Source organism: Schistocerca piceifrons, chromosome 8 (genome assembly GCF_021461385.2).
Source record: "Schistocerca piceifrons isolate TAMUIC-IGC-003096 chromosome 8, iqSchPice1.1, whole genome shotgun sequence".
Lineage (NCBI taxonomy): Eukaryota > Metazoa > Arthropoda > Insecta > Orthoptera > Acrididae > Schistocerca > Schistocerca piceifrons.
This window is the reverse complement of record NC_060145.1, coordinates 457036624-457057748: the sequence shown is the minus strand read 5'-3', so window position 1 is coordinate 457057748 and position 21125 is coordinate 457036624. Positions and strand designations below refer to the sequence as shown.

Below are 21125 nucleotides of genomic sequence, written 5' to 3'. Positions count from 1 at the left end.
ATTATCAGCACCTCACTGAGTGTGAACGTGTTCGTGTAACAGGGCTACTGGATGTTTCGTCTGCGATGTTGCAGAAAGACTTGACAGGGATGTAACCACTGCAAGATTGTCACTAGCATGTACGATCTCAAGAAGACCGGGCTCCGGCACTGCCACGACGGAAGACCATGGTGTTTGGTGTATAGCTCTGGCGCATCAAACTTCATCTGCAGTACCAATCTGAGCATCAGTCTGCACCACAGTGACACAACGAACTGTTACAAATCGGTTACTTCAAAGACAGCTCCGATCCAGACGCCCTGTAGCGTGCATACCACCGACCCTAAAACACCACCATTTGCGACTTCAGTGGTGTCGACGGCAGGGCAGGGTGGAGGTCTGTTGTGTTTTCTTATGAAAGGTGGTTCTTTGAGGGAGTGCAACTAACCTATCTGCGCGCTACATACAGTGGACCTGGAGTTATAGTCTGGGGTGCGATGCCGTATGACAGCAGGAGCACTCCCATGCTTATCCGTCGCACCCTGACTGCAACTTTGCACGCCAGTGTGGCGATTCGACTTCTTGTGCTGCCATTCGTGAACAGCATTCCAGGAGGTGTTTTCCAACAGGATAACACTCGCCCGTATACCACTGTTGTAACCCAATATACTCTACGGACTGTAGACATGCTGCCTCGGCCTTATCGATCACCAGATCGGTCTCTAATCGAGCACATACGGGACATCACCGAATGACAACTCCAGTGCGGTCCGCAACCGGCATAAACGTCCCTGTACTGACCGATCGAGTGCAACTGGCGTGGACCTCCGTCGTACAAATTGACATCCGGCAGCTGTACAACACGATGCAAGCGCGTTTCGTGTTTTCATTCGACATTCTGGCGGTTACACCGATTATTGATGTACCGGAATTTCACATTTGCAGTGGCTTATCCCGCGCTTACACTAACCTGCGATCTCTCAGTAAGTATTGCCGAAGTTTCATTACTCTACATTAATTGTTTTTTTTTTGTTGTTGCGATTTTTCCCGTTATCGTAGCTCACTGCATCATCTGTGAAAGGACTGAGGTTATTATCAATATTGTCAGTAAGGTAATTGACGTAGAAGTGTCGTCTGTGGGGAGCGTCGTAGGACCGTTGCTATTCACAATATACATGAATGACCTTGTGGATGACATCGGAAGTTCACTGAGGCCTTTTGCGGATGACTCTGTGGTATATCGAGAGGTTGTAACAATGGAAAATTGTACTGAAATGCAGGAGGATCTGCAGCGAATTGACGCATGGTGCAGGGAAATGAATCTCAATGTAGACAAGTGTAATGTGCTACGAATGCATAGAAAGAATGATCCCTTATCATTTAGCTACAATATAGCAGGTCAGCAACTCGAAGCAGTTAATTCAATAAAGTATCTGGGAGTACGCATTAGGAGTGATTTAAAATGGAATGATCATATAAAGTTGATCGTCGGTAAAGCAGATGCCAGACTGAGATTCATTGGAAGAATCCTAAGGAAATGCAATCTGAAAACAAAGGAAGTGGGTTACAGTACGCTTGTTCGCCCACTGCTTGAATGCTGTTCAGCAGTGTCGGATCCGTACCAGATAGGGTTAATAGAAGAGATAGAGAAGATCCAACGGAGAGCAGCGCGTTTCGTTACAGGATCATTTAGTAATCGCGAAAGCGTTACGGAGATGATAGATATACTCCAGTGGAAGACTCTGCAGGAGAGACGCTCAGCAGCTCGGTATGGACGTTTGTTGAAGTTTCGAGAACATACCTTCACCGAAGAGTCAAGCAGTATATTGTTCCCTCCTACGTATATCTCGCGAAGAGATCATGAGGATAAAATCAGAGAGATTAGAGCCCACACAGAGGCATACCGACAATCCTTCTTTTCACGATCAATACGAGACTGGAATAGAAGGAAGAACCGATACAGGTACTCAAGGTACCCTCCGCCTCACACTGTCAGGTGGCTTGCGGAGTATGGATGTAGCTGTAGTTGTAGAGAACACGAACAGGACACTTCCCTGGGTCAAGTCTGAAAGTACTCCTAGATCCGTCGACGAGTCTCCAAAGAACCGGAAATACCCTCCGCCACACTCCGTAGCGTGGCCTGTGCAGTGTAGGCGAATCCGTTTCGCAGCGTACAGTAGATGCGGTCGGCTGCGTTGGCGAGGCAGGAGCGGTGCCAGCGAGGGGATGCGCCAGATTTAAAATGGCGCGGCCGGCCAGCGTCTATTTGCGTCCGGGAAGGCGAGGCCGGCGGCGTCGCCCCGCGGCGGCCAGTGAGTCGCCGCTCGCCGCGGTCCGTGCTGCGCGCTGCGCCCTGCCGCGTGCCGAGCTTCCGCGGCCTCGGCCGAGCCGCGCGCCTGCCTTCTCGGGTTGCCGCGGGCCGCGCGCCCCCTCCCCCCGCTCGGGTCCGGCCGTCGCCGCGCTCGCGACTCGCGCCACCTCGTGGCCGTCAGCCGGCATTCCCTCACCACGTGTCCGGACCGGTGTGACGTCAGATCGGGGAAGGATCGCCGACTACCCTCTGACGGAGCTGACATTCGCCGGATTCTACAAATGCCGCTACCGCGGGTTGCCAATATAGCTGTCAGATGTAGTTTTCAGTAACTGCACCACCGAGAACCGAGTGGTCGTTACCGGACATTTAGGCAGTAAGGTGGAACTGTTTGTACATTATCCTGGTAGAAAGTGAGTGATTGTACGGCCTCCCTTTAGCGATTTTTCTCTGGTAGTACACACAGGTACGCGATTTAGAGCCACAGACACTCGGCTACGAGAATGCCGACACGCACTGTCGGGTCCTCTCCGGTTCTTCCGACCCGCCCCGTTGCGGCGCGTATCCGACTGTCGAAAGTGTCGCGTTCCCGTTACGCGGGCAGGTGACTGCTCTGCGAGACCTGCGGAAAGCCGACTCCCGTTTCTCCACGTGCTCCGCCCCTCTGACACTTGCGAATAGTTTCGTTTGGAGACAAAAGGTCTCACTGTCAAAATGTCTCCTACGATACGGCACATGTAACGGAAACGCCGCCCCACTCGTCTAGAGTACGACAACTGAGACGAGAGTTTTAGAAGTGACCGGACCTAAGATTTTGTCATTTTACCTGCACCTTTTAGTTGTTTACTGAAAAGAACTGCAGACACTGTAAGTGTGCTGGAGACTGCCTCTCTCTGAGGGAGGTTTTCGACTGAATGTGGAGTCGTGAGACTGTTGCACGTGAACACTGAAAGGTAGTGATCTGAAGGTAGCAGATGTCCGTCTTCTGGCTGCCGGAGCTGGAGTGTCGACACTGTGTGGAGAAATGTCTGCCCTCGACCGGTCACTGCCATTTCGTGATAAGAGTCGTTACGCAAACTTTGTGCCGGTAGAGTACCGGTCGGTGCAGTGTGCCGAATGGATAGTGAGACCGGTACGTTGTGGACTGTGGCGTACGGGATCGTAGGGGCCGTGTGGGGGCTGTTGCTGATCGCGTCACTGATTTCTCTGCTCCTCGGCGCACTCGAGCCCTTCACCCGCTCGTGTACTCGTCGTTCTCTCGCCGGCGTCCGCTCCTACTGCCGCGTCGGCTACGTCTCGAAATGTCGCGGCATCTCAGTGTCTCCGGTAGCGTCGTGTTTCGTCGCTTCGGAGGTACGGTCGTGGCTTTTTTAACTGAATTTGTTGTGTGGGCTGAGAATGTAGACTTTACCCTTTTGTCCTTTCCGGAATCCTCTACAGTCCCGAACGAGAGGAGTGATCCACTCGGTGCACAATATTCATCGGACTGCTTTGTGGGGGAATTAACCACTTCCGAATAGATCGTCTGTGTGTAACACACGTGTGGCAGTACAATTGCTTACTGTAATTTACCACTGTCATCCTCAGTTAATATCTCACACATTGTCTCGATGAATATTGCCGATGTTTGTTGCTAAATTAATTGTATTAGTGTAGTGACATCCTTACTGAATTTCAGTTTTTACAAATTCTTCATTTTCTCTGTCTGCTTTTAGCAATTCCCACTTCTGCTGTTGTTAGTGACTGTCCACCAGTTTAAGTTGATATTGCTTTAACACACATTTGAAATTGGTTCATACTTTTGAATTTTTAGGAGTTGTGAGAGTGAAACTGGGATATGTTCATTCTGAAAAGTGGAAAGTGGCAAAACCACCAACTCTGCTTAAAAGTTGAGCATGACCCATTCACCACTCTTACATATTTTTGTTCACTATATAATATGTTTTATAATTTTAATTTCAGTTTTTAAAGCTTGATTAGTAATTAGTAATAGCTGTTCTATTTTTACTTTTTTATTTTTTACTTTGTTTTTAAAATCTTGTACTTGCAATGTCTCTACAGTGTTAACAGCTTTTTCACTATTTTTGAGTTTTTTCCTTTGTTTACATACAATGCTTGTGTACATGTGGCATTAACCAGCATTATTCCATTGTGAGTGTACTGTCAGCAGCTATTGAAATTTAAATCATCTCTCATGTCTGTAGTGTGTTCCTGTGCTTCTTAACACCTGTTTGTCAGACTGTACATTTTTTTAATTTTTTTTTTAGAACTGACTGACAAAAATATTATTGAATTCAATTCATGTGCTCAGCTACACAGCACCAAGAGAGCTGCTATGGGGCAGCTTTGTTTCAATGTGCAGAAATGCTGAGGTTTCTTTGTTTCACTTTGGATCTATTGATTTCCACTCTTAATTGATCTCTATTACAAATTTGCTAATTTTATTCACTAATCAACAATTTAGGTGTAGAATATTTTTCCCTTGTGCACTCTGTTGAACCTTAGAATTGAACATCAATTCTAAGCCATTTTTATGTTGAATTAAAACATATATATTATTCCAGGTTTAGAAACAAGTATGCTTATTGAAGGGAAGGGATAATTCTTTTATATTTTAACACTCACCATTATATATGGTATTGTTTTAAAATCATCCCAGTTGTTAACAACAACTGAGGCACTGAGAACCATAAGGGCCCAAAGCACTGATAGAAAGCTTCAAGGAAAAATAAATGTTTGCAAAAATCAAATTTGTAGACAAACCACCAGTCTCATAGGTCTGACTTTTTCAACCAAGTCTCAGCATCCCGTATTTCCTATGAAAAAATAATACACATACTTAATGTTATGAAATATTAATTAATATTTAGGATTATACATTGGTTGGTTGGTTGATTTGGGAGAGGAGACCAAACAGCGTGGTCATCAGTCCCATAGGATTAGGGAAGGATGGGGAAGGAAGTCGGCTATGCCCTTTCATAGGAACCATTCTGGCATTTGCCTGAAGCGATTTAGGGAAATTACAGAAAACGTAATTCAGGATGGCTGGATGCAGATTTGAACTGTCGTCCTCCCATATGTGAGTCCAGTGTGATAACCACCATGCCACCTCACTCATTAGGATTATATTTGTTATTAACGTTAAATCTCAAAATTTCCATATGGACTAGTGACATATTGTCTGTTCACAGTTGTGAAGTTTATAATTAATGTGAAACGAGAATCACAACATAAAGAACAATACTAAATGCACCACATCGACAATTATAACCTATTCCAACAATTAATGGTCCTCATTACCATCATTTTCAATAAGGACATTCTGTGGCTTGAGGTTCAGATAAAACTGCCGATATACCTCTGATTATCAAACACTACTTACACATATGTGATGTAGACACTACATTCAGAACAAAACAAATTATGATCTGTGTTTCTGTCCCATATGGAAATGAATATCTGAGACATTGGTGAGACAGTTTTTCATAAATGTTCATATGTACCATGGGGGCCTACAAATATACATGTAGATAAAGATGGTTCAACTGATGGGAGCATGCACACATGCTAAAATTTCGTAATTGATGACAGAAGGTTTTGCTTGAAAATTTTACAAAATGTCTAGCATCTAAATGTTTGTATTGGAATGATGATTGGATGAAAGAGAGAAGAAACAATCCAAATTCAGAACTGTAGCTGAAGTAGCAGAATTAAGAAACATTGCTACATTTAACTGTCATTTCACAAATATTTTTCTTTGTCCTGCTGTGTTATTAATTTGCTTTTGACAATAATGTTGTAGAATCTATTATTTTGATACATGTGCTCACAGGATTTTGTAGATTAAAAATATTTTTGTCAGTCAGGAAAAGCTTTCTTCATGCAAGTAGGTTGTGGCTCGTAGTTCAGTGTGGTCACTCTGTAACCATGATGGATTCAGCCAATACAGCAGTAACTTTCAGGTAAGCACAATACAAAGTTATTTGTCATCAGAATCTAATTACCTATAGCAGATGCAGAGGATCATAAGAAGACATACATCAACAACTAACAAAAAAGGTAATGTTTCAGAAGAATTCTTTTTTTATAATTTTAGATAATCCAGAGGTAAAGTATATGCTGAATTGTAATGGTGCTCTTATTGTTATTATTTTACTATTTAATTTAATTTACTTGTTGTGGCAATAATTATCTGATACGATTTTATGTTGGAGCTATAACTCCAAATAAATAAGTTGTTGTATGTAAGTTTGCGTGTGTGTGTGTGTGCATGCGCACGTGTGTGCATACACACCTGTTTGAGAGAGAGACTTAGAGAGCATGGATTTCCTTCATTCTCCATAAATCCTGTGTACTGAATTGAAAGCTTTTAAATAGTGCAGTCCCCCACATATTTGCAGTTTTCTCCCCCTGATATTTCAGCTGAAATGTGACCTATAAATGAGTTGATAGTACAAAGTATGTCATCATCAGTTCTGTTTATAGTAAATGAACTGACCAAGTAAAAGGAAAGCAACTGTGAACAGTTTTCCAAAAACTTATGGAGAAATTACTGAGAAAATCTTGTAAGCTTAAAGTAAGTGATGATAGTTTGAAATAGTAGTATAGTTATTATAAACTAAACAGATTTTATAATCACTCTGTTTAAAAATTCAGAAGTTAGGAATTATATAAGGTGTAAAAAGCTGTTTTAGAATGTTCATAGGAGGTAAAGAGATTTTTTTTTATGTGACAAAAATGTCACAGGTGAACTGTTTACCGAATTGGGGTATGTAGAGGTTTTGATACTAGTAATGTTTAGAGATGTTACTGAAATTGTTGTCCATTTACATTAATGTACAAGTGTTATCTGCTTGTATTGGTACTATTTATGACCCTCTGATTGGAATGTATCATCTGGCTAAGTGGTTAGTGGAGAAAATTATCAAGTTTTTCTTTATGCAGCACTACCGGAAATGTTGGAGAATGTGCCTCTACCAGGAAGGCAATGAATATTGCTCCAGCATGACAGGGCCCCATCACGCTTCACTGTTGATGTTAGAGTATGTTTGGACAAAGTTTTCCCCAGTTATTGGAGTGGGAGGAGTGGGTCAGTACCATGGCTATCACTTGCTCCCAACCTCACTCCAGTGGATTTCTTTTCGTGGGCATAACATGAAGCGTTTGATGCACAAGGCACCAATAGACACACTAGTAGAGCTGAATGCACATTCGACCGAAGCTGCAGTTATTATTTGTGAAACTACTGGTTGTTTTGAACATGTTAGACAAGTATCATCTTACAGTCCATGTAGATTTTCACATCAGCTGTGAAATACATGAAACTACTCCTCATTCTCTCTCTCTCTCTCTCTCTCTCTCTCTCTCTCTCTGTACATGTGTGTATGTGTGTGTGTGTGTGTCTTGTACATCTGTGTGATAAGGTTCAGTTGTGGAACTGTGCTTAATTGTGTAGTAATCAGTTTACTGGTACATTACACCATATAACAGAGAAGTTGAATAATAGATTTCTTGCTTTTGCTATTGAATTGTGTAAGTTTTGCTTTTTTAAGTTTTGCTTCTTAAAAATGTCTAAATCAGAATCTTATTTTTCAGGCTCAAAAATAGGTTTAAGTTAGATTTTTGTAATTTGAGTTTACTGCTTTATACATAATGTTTTAGTACCTTATTGCCTGTGCTTAGATGTAATGAGATTCAATCCACTCATGTCAGGCTGTTTTCAGAATCATTTCTTCAAGCAGAATTACTATTTGGCAGGGCTTTGTAAATACATTATTTATTATATAAGTCTTTGTTCCATAATAATAACCTAAAAATATTTTTTTACGAAAATTTTCTGCCCTAATTTTCCTCATCTTAGGTTTCTTTTTTTGTTAAATTAGGTAACATACTTCCTTTTTACGCTATAGCTAGGGCTTTTCAGTGAAGGTTGAAAAATGTTTGCATAGTTGAATTGTTTCTGTCTATAATGAGTAGAACATTGAAATGAACAGAAGGTTTCTCTATAATTTTCTAGCTGCAGTTTGATGTATTAGGGCCAACCTGGTTAATGCCACGTTTATACATGATTGTTGTATTTTGTATTCCTTATCTTTATGCATTATATTCTTTACCCTTGTAACTGTAACAAGGAACATTTGCAGGAAATCAGTGCTTCTCCACGTCTCTTGCGTGGCTATTCACGAACTCCAGGAAATGAACGCGGTGGTCTTGCTGGCTTGCGTAACATTGGAAATACAGTGAGTACTGTTCAAAAACTGTAGTTTTATTAAAGCTCACTTTAATTATAGAATCAAAACAATATGAAGGAAAATGTGTGATAATGATCTTCTTCTTGAAATAGTTACGGCCCTCCAGGCTTTGTATGGATGAGCAGACTAGTATAAAGGGATGCAAAGGAATTACAAACATTGGCTGCAAGTGGTCATTGATTTAAATCAATGGTGAAAGTTGAAGATTTGTGCTGGACTGGGGTTCAAACCCGGGTCTCTTGCTTAGTGGGCAGATGCTATGACCACTAAGCCATCCAGACACAGTGATCATCGCAACTGTCTGGACTACCCTAGCACGCCTCCCATCAGATCCAAATTCTCAACTTATCCACACACTACTAATGTAGTGCCCCTTCCCCATTATCCTCATCACTCACGGTCTTTCACCGATTCCTGTAAGAGTTCGAATCTGATGTTCATCTGCACTGAAGAGATCACTGGCCTTCCGCACCTTAATTATGTTTATGTCGTGTCTGTTCTTTCATACGTGACCCAAAGTTCACACTGTGTATGAGGGACAAGGGATCCCACAACAAAACTAAAATTAAAATAATTTCTAAGCTATATATGCATCTTGGGGTTTTACAGCAAGCATTCCTTCATCTGGTAACAGGGAGGAAAGTGTTGAAAGATGCAAAACTCTTTAGTGATTGAAAAAGCTACATAGGATCCCAACCTAAGAACTCCACAGAACAGTACTTGCAGTAAAAGATGAAATTTTAAAACCTGACAAACTGCAATTTGAAGAGAATGTTGTGCATGTGATCACAGGTAAGAGATGAAAAGAGTGATAAAGGAATTTAGATGAGATGAAGTTTAAATGTGGTCCTGTGACAGAAAGAACATAAATCAACTAGTGGAGAAAAAGGAAAAGTAAGTTAATGCATGCACACTTGTGTGCACGTGCTCATGCATGTGTGTGCCCCCCCCCCCCCCCCCCCCCCCCCCCCCCGCCCGCCCGCCCACACACACACACACACACACACGCACACACACACACACGCACACACACACACACACACACGGTTTCTGCTCACTCAGTGTTATGTGATTTTAAACACACACCATTGTGGCACCAAATCTCAGCAGTAAGTGCTGTTTTGTGATCTCCCTACTCTCTTGGCAGTGGCATTTATTGAATTTTCTTTTGTTTTGCATGATCCTTCTATTATGCAGCCTCTTTAATGTGGCTGTTTTAAATTACGGGTGTTTTGAACCATGGTTGTGTAAGACACCAGCAGAAGTCATGCTTGAACTACCACATTTACAACTCTACCATCATCAACAAATTATTGCACTGTAGTTTTGTGTACTCTCTTTTGCTTTTTGTTGTGTGAAGCACATTGTTTTCTATTCTTAATTTGAAATTAGTGAAGAGACTAATCCTGGTCCATTATTGCATTCAAGAACCAGTATCACAATGCCACAGGGATTGGCAGTCCCTATGATCTTTAATGTCACTTCTGCCCTTTCACAGAAGTACCAAACATGGATATAGGCCGCCTGCCCTGCGAGACAGAGGTGCTACTTGATCCACCATACTGCTACTCTCCCCTGGGGTGATGTAGTTTCTCGATTGTTTATACTCACCACTGAATGCTGCGTTTTAATGTCACCACTTTACTTATTTTCATTTTTATCTTTAATATCCTATAATTTACTTCACTGATGCACACTACATAGCAAACAAGGAGTTGACACTGCCAAAGTCAGCTACTCGATTGTGCATATTTAGTTACAAACATCATCCTTTCTTTTGGTATTGTGTTCTTTCCACACTGCTTTCCTTACTTTACAAACAATCTGAATCTGCTATTTATTTATTACTTGTGTATTAATGAAGAGCTACAAAAACTCAAATTGCTAAATATTAATGAAATCAGAAGGCAATTGGAATTGACAAATTGAGAAAGAGAATACAATGATGAAATTCTGGCAGGAACGATATTTGGAAAAGAGAGTGAGGAGGTAAAATTGAGACAGGCACAATTTTGCTTGGGGAAAATAGCAGAAATAACAGCATAGTGTAGAATTCCCATGTATGAAGTTCTGAGACATTAATTATGGGAGAAATAGCCAAACTGGTGGTGAAGGATGCGTCAAGGTCCAGCTGCAGTGCAGGGCATTTTGTATGTTGGGGTATTGTGTGTTAGCTGTATAGACACATCACAATGTAGACTCCATCATTAAGGACAACTTAGTTGTCATTACACTATCAAAGAAGTGTAACATTATTTGCATTCACCTAATATGTAACATGTTTACTTTCCCTTTCAGGTCATACCAGTAATAGGTTTCAATACAGGTAACAGTGGGGATGAGCAAAGTAATTTGAGCTATAAGATATTATGATGCTCCAGAATCTGAATAACTAGTTTATTGTTACCTAATAAGTGCATATTTGTTACAGTGCTTCATGAATTCTGTGATCCAGTGCCTCAGTAATACAAAACCTCTGCTGGAATACTTGCTCAATGATGGCCACCTGACTGACATAAATACAACTGTTTCTGGTATGAAAGGGGCCCTCATTAAAGGTGAGTGAATTCCAAATTGTGCCTCACATCATGATAATAGTCAACCAAAATCAAAATAAGTTAACAACTCCAACAGGATGTTTGAAGATAGCAAAATAGTCTTGACTTAAAACTGACTGAGTCTGATGTAACTTCATAGAAACTAAAATTAAAAATCTAATAAGTATGGTAAGGGGGTCATTGTAGGAGTTGTCTCTTCTCAAAGCAACAGCCTGTCAGGCCTCTACTTTCAGATTTTTCCAGTTTTTATTACATAACTAGCCGTGCCCAGCATGTATTGCAATGTCTCTTATTTCTAAGTAGGTCCACATATATAAAGCAGACACAATTACATGTACAAAATTAATGAAACCCAATTATTTTTGTGCATTGAATTAAATTTGAAAAATTTTGTACAAATGCTTAGTGATGTACAATATTTTCAGTATTTCCATCTTATACAAAAACATCTCAGCATGTCCCACTTGTGGACATACAACATATAACTGAACATTTGGAACACTAATATTTTGCATATGTAATCCACACACTTGAAGCTATTGGCACGTGACTTCACCCAATGTATGCATATGACACATATAATTCACATATTCATGAATATTTCACATACATTTCACATATATTTGTACATATATTTTATCCATATCTCTAGTGAATTTTGAGTTGCAGTTTCATCTCAATTCTGAGGAAACTTTTTTGGCCAGTAGCTGATTGTTGTTTCATGATAAAAGACAGTCATTGGCAACTGTCAGATTCTGTGATGATTTACACGAGACTCTATAAATGATGTTAAATGTATCTGTGGCATGATCTCTGGCTCCGAAACATGCTAGACAAATTATTGGTTCAATGCAGTGCTCATTCTCAGAGTGCAGTTCATGCACTGAACAATGCAAATAAGAGACAGGTAGTACTTTAAAGTGTACTTTTCAAAGTATAATTTTAAAATATTCCCACACAACTAATTGCAGGAAAAAAATATCAACAAGTCATTTTTGATTGTTTCTACACTGGCAGGGTTTCAGAAAATAGTAGAAATATGAATGGAGGAAGTACACTTTCAAATTCCTGAAACAACATTTATTTTTTATTTTTACCAACATATTTCACAGTACTCACTTGGGGCTGAAGTCCTTGAAGTCTCATAAATCTGTGCCTCTTTTGTGACTATTTCAATTTTCATTGCAGGTACTTTATCACTAAAATGTTTCTTAATATCTGAACTAACAAAACCACCTTCTTTCAGTTTTTCTGACAACACAAGAGCTTAAGACACATGTGTTTAAAATGTTCACTGTCCTTTGAAAAGTCTCAAAAAATTGTTTCGTTCATGTCAATATAAAGTGAAGACAGAGGAACAGGTCAACCAAACTATTGTGGGCTATAAACGAGGATGCTTGCTTACTGTAAAATCATTGTTAGAGATCATCTGCAAAAACAGAATACACTTTATGTTTTGTTCCAAAATATGTTTAATACACTTTCTTCATTAACTCAGCAACCTTTCTGTGCTGTTTCTTGAGTGTGAAGCTACCACAGATGCAACAAAATTTTTCAGGTGAATTAAGGAAACTTCTTGAAGTCATAGTTGTACACACAACTAAATGGAGCAGTTGTAACAATATTAAAATCTTCATAACACAGTGAGTGTACACATCTATGTCAAAAATCTATAACTGAATCCCACTAAGTACAAAAATGAAGCAGTTTATGAAATAAATTCTTTATACTGTGTCAATGTACACCGAAGTGACAAAAGTCATGGGATACTACCTAATATCATGTCAGACCTCATTTTGCATTGCGTAGTGCAGCAACTCAACATGGCATGAACTCAAAACAATTTGCTGGAATTCCCCTGCCAAGATATTGAGCCCTGTTGCCTCTATAGTAAAAATGTCACCTGTTCAGGATGATGTGCATGATCTGACCACTCGATTATGTCCAACAAATGTTTGATGGGATTCATGTTGAGTGATCTAGGTGGCCAAATCATTCTCAAGAATTGTCTGGAATGTTCTTCAAACCAGTTATAAACAATTGTGGCTCAATGACACGACATTGTTGTTTGGGAACATGAAGTACATGTATGACTGCAAATAGTCACCAAGTAGCCGAACATCACTGTTTCCAGTCAATGATTGGTTCAGTTGGACCAGAGGACCCCGTCCATTCCATGTAAACACAGCCCACATGATAATGGAGACACCATCAGCTTGCACAGTTCCTTCTCGACAAACTGGGCCTGTGGTTTCATGGAGTCTGTGCCACGGAACTCTACACAAATGTCACTGCTCTCAGTCATTAATAAAGGCATTTGGTCTCTGCATTGTCATCGGTGAGAGGAAATAGCTGAAGTTTCATATTCCCTAATGATTTCTGAAAAGGAACGTCCCGTGTGTCCAGCTCCAACTACCATTCTGCATTCAAAGTCGGTTAATTCCCATCGTGCAGCTATGATCGTGTCAGACACCATTTCACATGAACCATTCCAGTACAATAGACAGCTACAGTAGCTCTGCCAATGCACTGCCCTTTTATACCTTGTGTACTCGATACCGCCACCATCTGTAAATCTGCATATCACTATCCCGTGACTTGTTTCACCTCGGTGTACATTACTGCACTCTCCATTTGTTGGCAAGAGGTATAAATGATTACATTTTAAAGCCTCATTAGTGTTGTATGCTTTCTAAGACACTAAAAGAAAAAGTGATAATGTAAGAAATAGGTGAATGATGGAATTTTTCTGCAATTTTTACTGAAATTACAATCGAAAAATTATATAGTAACTAACATTCAGTTACATGCCACCAACAGGATAAACCTTATATTTTTAAATGATATTTGCAAACTATGCTCCATGACTTAACATAATCAAACAGGTAAGGTAATTTTCAAACAGTGGAAGCTCGAGCAAAAATACCAACAATGTAGTTGCTACTTACTGTAAAGAAGACAGGTTAAGTTGCAGATAAGCACAATTAAAAGACACTTACATACAGCTTTTGGCTGCAGGCTTTATCAGCAAAAGAGAGACATACACAATCCGTACACACAAGCAAAAACCCCTCATCCACACATGACCACTAATTCCGGCACCTCGGACATTTCACCCTGTATATAACTTAATGTGTCTTTTTTATAGTAAGTGAATGAAGTAATTTTGTTATTTGTAAAAATTTGTCTTCAACGGGCACTATTTCTCCTACAAGTCTAGGGAAAACTTGCAGAAATCATTTCATTCGATATTAATGTCTGTTAGTGCACACTAGGGAAAGAGAGCGAAATTATTATGAAAATGATCAGAAATTTATTTCTCATGTATTTATCAATATTTATTCCAGACTGATGACCAATAAAGATGCAACACCAGGAAGAATGGCAAACAACAAAGTTTTACTTATTGCATGTACACAGTACAGCAGAAACAATAAATAATTAAATTTGTGGATGAATTAGAGGCGCACATGGTGTGAAATTCAGTATGCAGAGCTGTCATCTCCAGCCAGACATCAATGACTAGGACACAAAAAAGTCGTTTTATTTTACGGCCAAACTCATGTCTTTTTTGCCAAATTTGATGTCATTTTTAATGAAATATGATGTTTCTTTCCAGATTTGTCATTATTTTTGCAAAATTTATTGTTGTTCTTGTTGTTGTGGTATTCAGTCCTGAGACTGGTTTGATGCAGCTGTCCATGCTACTCTATCCTGTGCAAGCTTCATCATCTCCCACTACTCACTGCAACCTACATCATTCTGAATCCGTTTAGTGTATTCATCTCTTGGTCTCCCTCTACGATTTTTACCCTCCACACTGTGGTGTCACCGCCAGACACCACACTTGCTAGGTGGTAGCTTTAAATCGGCCGCGGTCCATTAGTACATGTCGGACCCGCGTGTCGCCACTGTCAGTGATCGCAGACCGAGCGCCACCACACGGCAGGTCTAGAGAGACTTACTAGCACTCGCCCCAGTTGTATGGACGACGTAGCTAGCGATGCACACTGACGAAGCCTCGCTCATTTCCAGAGCAGATAGCTAGAATAGCCTTCAGCTAAGTCAATGGCTATGACCTAGCAAGGCGCCATTAGTAACATAGCATGTATCTAAAGAGTCTCACTTGTATCACCACACTCTCCAGATGTACCACAAGGATGGATTAAAGTTAAGTATTCCAGCAGCTACGTACTTTTCTTTATAGCATTCATTACGTATCCTGTTTCAGACCTCACGCCATCCTGCTTTAGCTTAGCGCGTGCCTTTCGGCTTCCTCTCATTGTGTCTAGGCTGTCTTGTCTAGACACAACACACACTGCCCTCCAATACTAAATTGGTGATCCGTTGAGGCCTCACAACATGTCCTACCAACTGATCCCTTCACTAGTTAAGTTGTGCCACAAGTTTCTCTTCTCTCCAATACTATTCAATACCTCCTCATTAGTTATGTGATCTACTCATCTAATCTTCAGCATTCTTCTGTAGCACCACATTTCGAAAGCTTCTATTCTCTTCTTGCCCAAACTATTTATCGTACAGGTTTCACTTCCATACATGGCTACACTCCTTACAAATACTTTCAGAAACGACTTCTGACACTTAAATCTATACTCGATGTTAACAAATTTCTCTTCTTGAGAAACGCTTTCCTTGCCATTGCCAGTCTACATTTTATATCCTCTCTACTTCGACCATCATCAGTTATTTTGCTCCCTAAATAGCAAAACTCCTTTACTACTTCAAGTGTCTCATTTCCTAATCTAATTCCCTCAGCATCACCCGACTTAATTCGACTACATCCCATTATCCTCGTTTTGCTTTTGTTGGTATTCATCTTATACCCTCCATTCAATACACTGTCCATTTCGTTCAACTGATCTTCCAAATCCTGTGCTGTTTCTGACAGAGTTACAATGTCACCGGCGAACCTCAAAGTTTTTATTTCTTCTCCACGGATTTTAATACCTACTTCAAATTTTTCTTTTGTTTCCTTTACTGCTTGCTCAATATACAGATTGAATAACATTAGGGAGAGGCTACAACCCTGTCTCACTCCCTTCCCAACCACTGCTTCCCTTTCATGTCCCTCGACTCTTATAACTGCCATCTGGTTTCTGTACAAATTGTAAATATTCTATCGTTCCCTGTATTTTACCCCTGCCACCTTCAGAATTGGAAACAGAGTATTCAAGTCATCATTGTCAAAAGCTTTCTCTAAGTCTACAAATGCTAGAAACGTAGGTTTGTCTTTCCTTAATCTATCTTGTAAGATAAGTTGTAGGGTCAGTATTGCCTCATGTGTTCCAATATTTCTGTGGAATCCAAACTGATCTTCCCCCAGGTCGGCTTCTACCAGTTTTTCCATTCGTCTGTAAAGAATTCGCATTAGTATTTTGCTTCTGTGCCTTATTATACTGATAGTTTGGTAACAATATAATAGAAGCAAACATTCCACGTGGGAAAAATTATATATAAAAACAAAGATGAGGTGACTTACCGAACGAAAGCGCTGGCAGGTCGATAGACACACAAACAAACACAAACATACACACAAAATTCAAGCTTTCGCAACAAACTGTTGCCTCATCAGGAAAGAGGGAAGGAGAGGAGAAGACGAAAGGAAGTGGGTTTTAAGCTTGTGTCTGTATGTGTGGATGGATATGTGCATGTGTGCGAGTGTATACCTGTCCTTTTTCCCCCCTAAGGTAAGTCTTTCCGCTCCCGGGATTGGAATGACTCCTTACCCTCTCCCTTAAAACCCACTTCCTTTCGTCTTCCCCTCTCCTTCCCTCTTTCCTGATGAGGCAACAGTTTGTTGCGAAAGCTTGAATTTTGTGTGTATGTTTGTGTTTGTTTGTGTGTCTATCAACCTGCCAGCGCTTTCGTTCGGTAAGTCACCTCATCTTTGTTTTTATATATGATAGTTTGGTAATTTTCACATCTATCAACACCTGATTTCTTTGGGATTGGGATTATTATATTCTTCTTGAAGTCTGAGGGTATTTCGCCTGTCTCATACATCTTGCTCACCAGATGGTAGAGTTTTGTCAGGACTGGCTCTCCCAATGCTGTCAGTCATTCTAATGGAATGTTGTCTACTCCCGGGGCCTTGTTTCGACTTAGGTCTTTCAGTGCTCCATCAAACTCTTCACACAGTATTATGTCTCTCATTTCATCTTCATCTATCTCCTCTTCCATTTCCATAATATTGTCCTCAAGTACATCGCCCTTGTATAGACCTTCTATATACTCCTTCCACCTTTCTGCTTTCCCTTCTTTGCTTAGAACTGGGTTTCCATCTGAGCTCTTGATATTCATACCAGTTGTTCTCTTTTCTCCAAAGGTCTCTTTAATTTTCCTGTAGGCAGTATCTATCTTACCCCTGGTGAGATAAGCCTCTACATCCTTACATGTGTCCTCTAGCCATCCCTGCTTAGCCCTTTTGCACTTCCTGTCGATCTCATTTTTGAGACGTTTGTATTCCTTTTTGCCTGCTTCATTTACTGCATTTTTGTATTTTCTCCTTTCATCAATTAAATTCAATATTTCTTCTATTACCCAAGAATTTCTACTAGCCCTCGTCTTTTTACCTACTTGATCCTCCGCTGCCTTCACTACTTCATCCCTCAAAGCTACCCATTCTTCTTCTACTGTATTTCTTTCCCCCATTCTTGTCAATTGTTCCCTTATGCTCTCCCTGAAACTTTGTACAACCTCTAGTTTAGTCAGTTTATCCAGGTCCCATCTCGTTAAATTTCCACCTTTTTGCAGTTAATTCAGTTTTAATCTACAGTTCATAACTAATAGATTGTGGTCAGAGTCCACATCTGCCGTTGGAAATGTCTTACAATTTAAAACCTGGTTCCTAAATAGTCCACATCTGCCCCTGGAAATGTCTTACAATTTAAAACCTGGTTCCTAAATATCTGTCTTATCATTATATAATCTATCTGATACCTTCTAGTATCTCCAGGCTTCTTCCATGTATACAACCTTCTTTCATGATTCTTAAACCAAGTTTTAGCCATGATTAAGTTATGCTCTGCGCAAAATTCTACCAGGCGGCTTCCTCTTTCATTTCTTAGTCCCAATCTATATTCACCTACTATGTTTCCTTCTCTCCCTTTTCCTACACTTGAATTCCAGTCATCCATGACTATTAAATTTTTGTCTCCCTCCACTACCTGAATAATTTCTTTTGTCTCATCATACATTTCATCAATTTCTTCGTCATCTGCAGAGCTAGTTGGAACATAAACTTGTACTACTGTAGTAGATGTGGGCTTCGTGTCTATCTTGGCCACAATAATGCGTTCACTATGCTGTTTGTAGTATCTTACCCGTACTTCTATTTTTTTATTCATTATTAAACCTACTCCTACACTACCCCTATTTGATTTTATAGTTATAACCAGAATTCTTGTTCCTCCTGCCACCAAACTTCACTAATTGCCACTATATCTAACTCCAACCTATGCGTTTCTCTTTTTAAATTTTCTAACCTACCTGCCCGATTAAGGGATCTGTCATTCCACGGTCCGATCCGTAGAACACCAGTTCTCTTTCTCCTGGAAACGACATCCTCTTGAGTAGCCCGCACCCAGAGATCCGATTGGGGGACTATTTTACCTCCGTAATATTTTACCCAAGAGGACGCCATCATCTTTTAACCATACAGTAAATCTGCATGTGCTCGGGAAAAATTACGGCTGTAGTTTCTCTTCCTTTCAGCTGTTTGCAGTACCAGCACAGCAAGGCCGTTTTGGTTAGTGTTACAAGGCCAGATCAGTCAATCATCCAGACTGTTGCCCCTCTTCAGGAACCACATGTTTGTCTGGCCTCTCAACAGATACCCTTCCGTTGTGGTTGGACCTACTTTACGTCTATCTGTATCGCTGAGGCACGCAAGCCTCTCCACCAACAGGAAGGTCCATGGTTCATGGGGGGAATTTGTTGTGAAAATACGTGTTATTCTTACAGATTTAATTTCACACTGTCAAATTTGGTTGTTTTTTTTTGCCAAATTTTGTGTTTTTGTCATATTTGGAGATAGTTTTGTAGAATTTGGGGCTATTTTTACCAAATTCCTTGTTATTTTTTGCCAAAATCGATGTTTTTTTGCCACATTCGGTGTTAATTTTTTCGCCATATTTGATGTCCTTTTTTGCCAAATTCTGTTTTTATTTTTGTCAAATTAAGTTTTGATTATGCCAAATTTAGTTCTATTTGTGCCAAATCCTGTGATTTTCCCCCTAAGTTTGTTGCTATTTTCATCATCGCATCAAAATTTGCTAAGTGTGAAATGAATTGTCATTTTAACATTATACACAAACCTCTGCCATGAGGAGATTAGAAACCAAAATTTAATTTTATCATTCAATTACTATCTGTTATGAATATTAGTAAACTGTCAAATTTATAAAAGTTTTGTACAACAAAGCACAGATTTTGAGATATCTGGTAAAAAGTTACTGACTGCACTTTGTTTCACTAAAAACCACTAATTTTGCATTATTTTTTGTGTTATCATCGTCACAAAATTTTCCTGTCCCTGTCGATGACAGATACGGTTGCTTCCTTCCGTGTTGCTTTGGCTCTGTGCGGAGCTCATCATTGTAGTGATGGTGTGTCAGTCTTTCAGCAATGCGTGACCGGATATTTTCAGTAGGTAGGACACCTGGGGAAAACACCGGGCAACATTCAGACACCCTCTGTGTCAAGGTAGATCGGCTCGGACAGCACGTGATCTCGAATTATCTTACTGAAAAAGAGTCCCGAGGAGACACTTGTGTTAACACATCTGAAGTGTAGCACCTGCAGTCCAAATTACTAACTACGCAAATGAGCGGTACATACACAGTGGCAGCAAATACCGTAAAACCAGGCGTAGGGCCGGTAAAGTGACGACAAATGCGATCTGACAATTTTCATTCTCCTCGGAATCTCGACATACAAAACTGTTTTGTGACACTGTACTAAGGTGTGGGACTCATCTCAGAATATGACGAGACACCTCTCCTTTGTCTTGTGTCCCGTGTTGTTGTCAGGTGCACCACTGTCTCTGTAGAGTAGTGTCGAGGGAAACTTTGCCAGTGGTCACATAGCTGACAGCCTGTGGTGTGGTGCTCCAGGCATCATCTTACTCCTGTGGATACTTGTCTTTCTGCAAAGAAACCCATTTCCTGATGACAGGTACGTGATGTGGCTCTATGATCCTGTACAGCCGAGTGAACATTATGTCTGCCCTCTCGGGCACTAGTCGTGTGTTGCCACTGATATCCTGCACCGTGTCAAGTGTGGCACTCCTGAACCAACTGATTTTGTATTTTCACGATAGTCACAGAATCCCCGCTGATGGGGACATAGATAGAGACAGAGACATTCTGAATGAAACACTTTTTCCTGTCGGGACAGCAGTACGTGATGTCATCAATGACTATCGTAGCAGAGTATTCTCAAATCATATTTCGCAGAACCCAAAGAAATTCTGGTTGAATGTAAAGGCTGTAGTGGCACCAAAGTTTGGGTCCAGTCCCTAGTGAATGAAATGGAAACGGAAACTGAGGGTAGCAAATCAAAAGCTGAAATTTTCAAATGTTCCTTTACGAAGGAAAATGTCTGTGGACTGCTCCTCTTTGAATCCTCATACCACTGAAAAGGTGAATCAAAAAAGTATTGGTATCGGTGGAGTTGAGAAACAGCTGAGATTGTTAAAACTGAACAAAGTTCCATGGCCTGATAGAATTCCTATGAGATTCTGTACTGAAAAAAGCACAGGTCACAACATATGCAAGAAGGGTAGTAGAAGTGATCCACAAGACTACTGTCCAATATCTTTGACATCGATTTGCTGGAGAATCTTTGAAGATGTTCTGAGCTCAAACATAATGAGGCATCCGGAACAGAATGACCTCCTCAATGCCAGCCAGCTTGGATACTGAAAACTTTGGATCGAAGCAGTCAGAAACAATACTTCTCGATTTCTGAGAAGCATTTGATTCAGTACTACACCTACATTTATTG

At 40.4% G+C, this 21125-nt stretch overlaps 1 protein-coding gene across 1 annotated transcript in view; it reads left to right on the top strand.

Moving 5' to 3' along the window:
* LOC124712449 (ubiquitin carboxyl-terminal hydrolase 2-like) overlaps nucleotides 1-21125 on the top strand; it is a 253015-nt gene that overhangs the window by 194181 nt on the left and 37709 nt on the right. Inside the window, 2 exon segments of the mRNA XM_047242744.1 lie at nucleotides 8434-8529; nucleotides 10973-11099. Coding sequence (XP_047098700.1) covers nucleotides 8434-8529; nucleotides 10973-11099 — 223 coding nt within the window.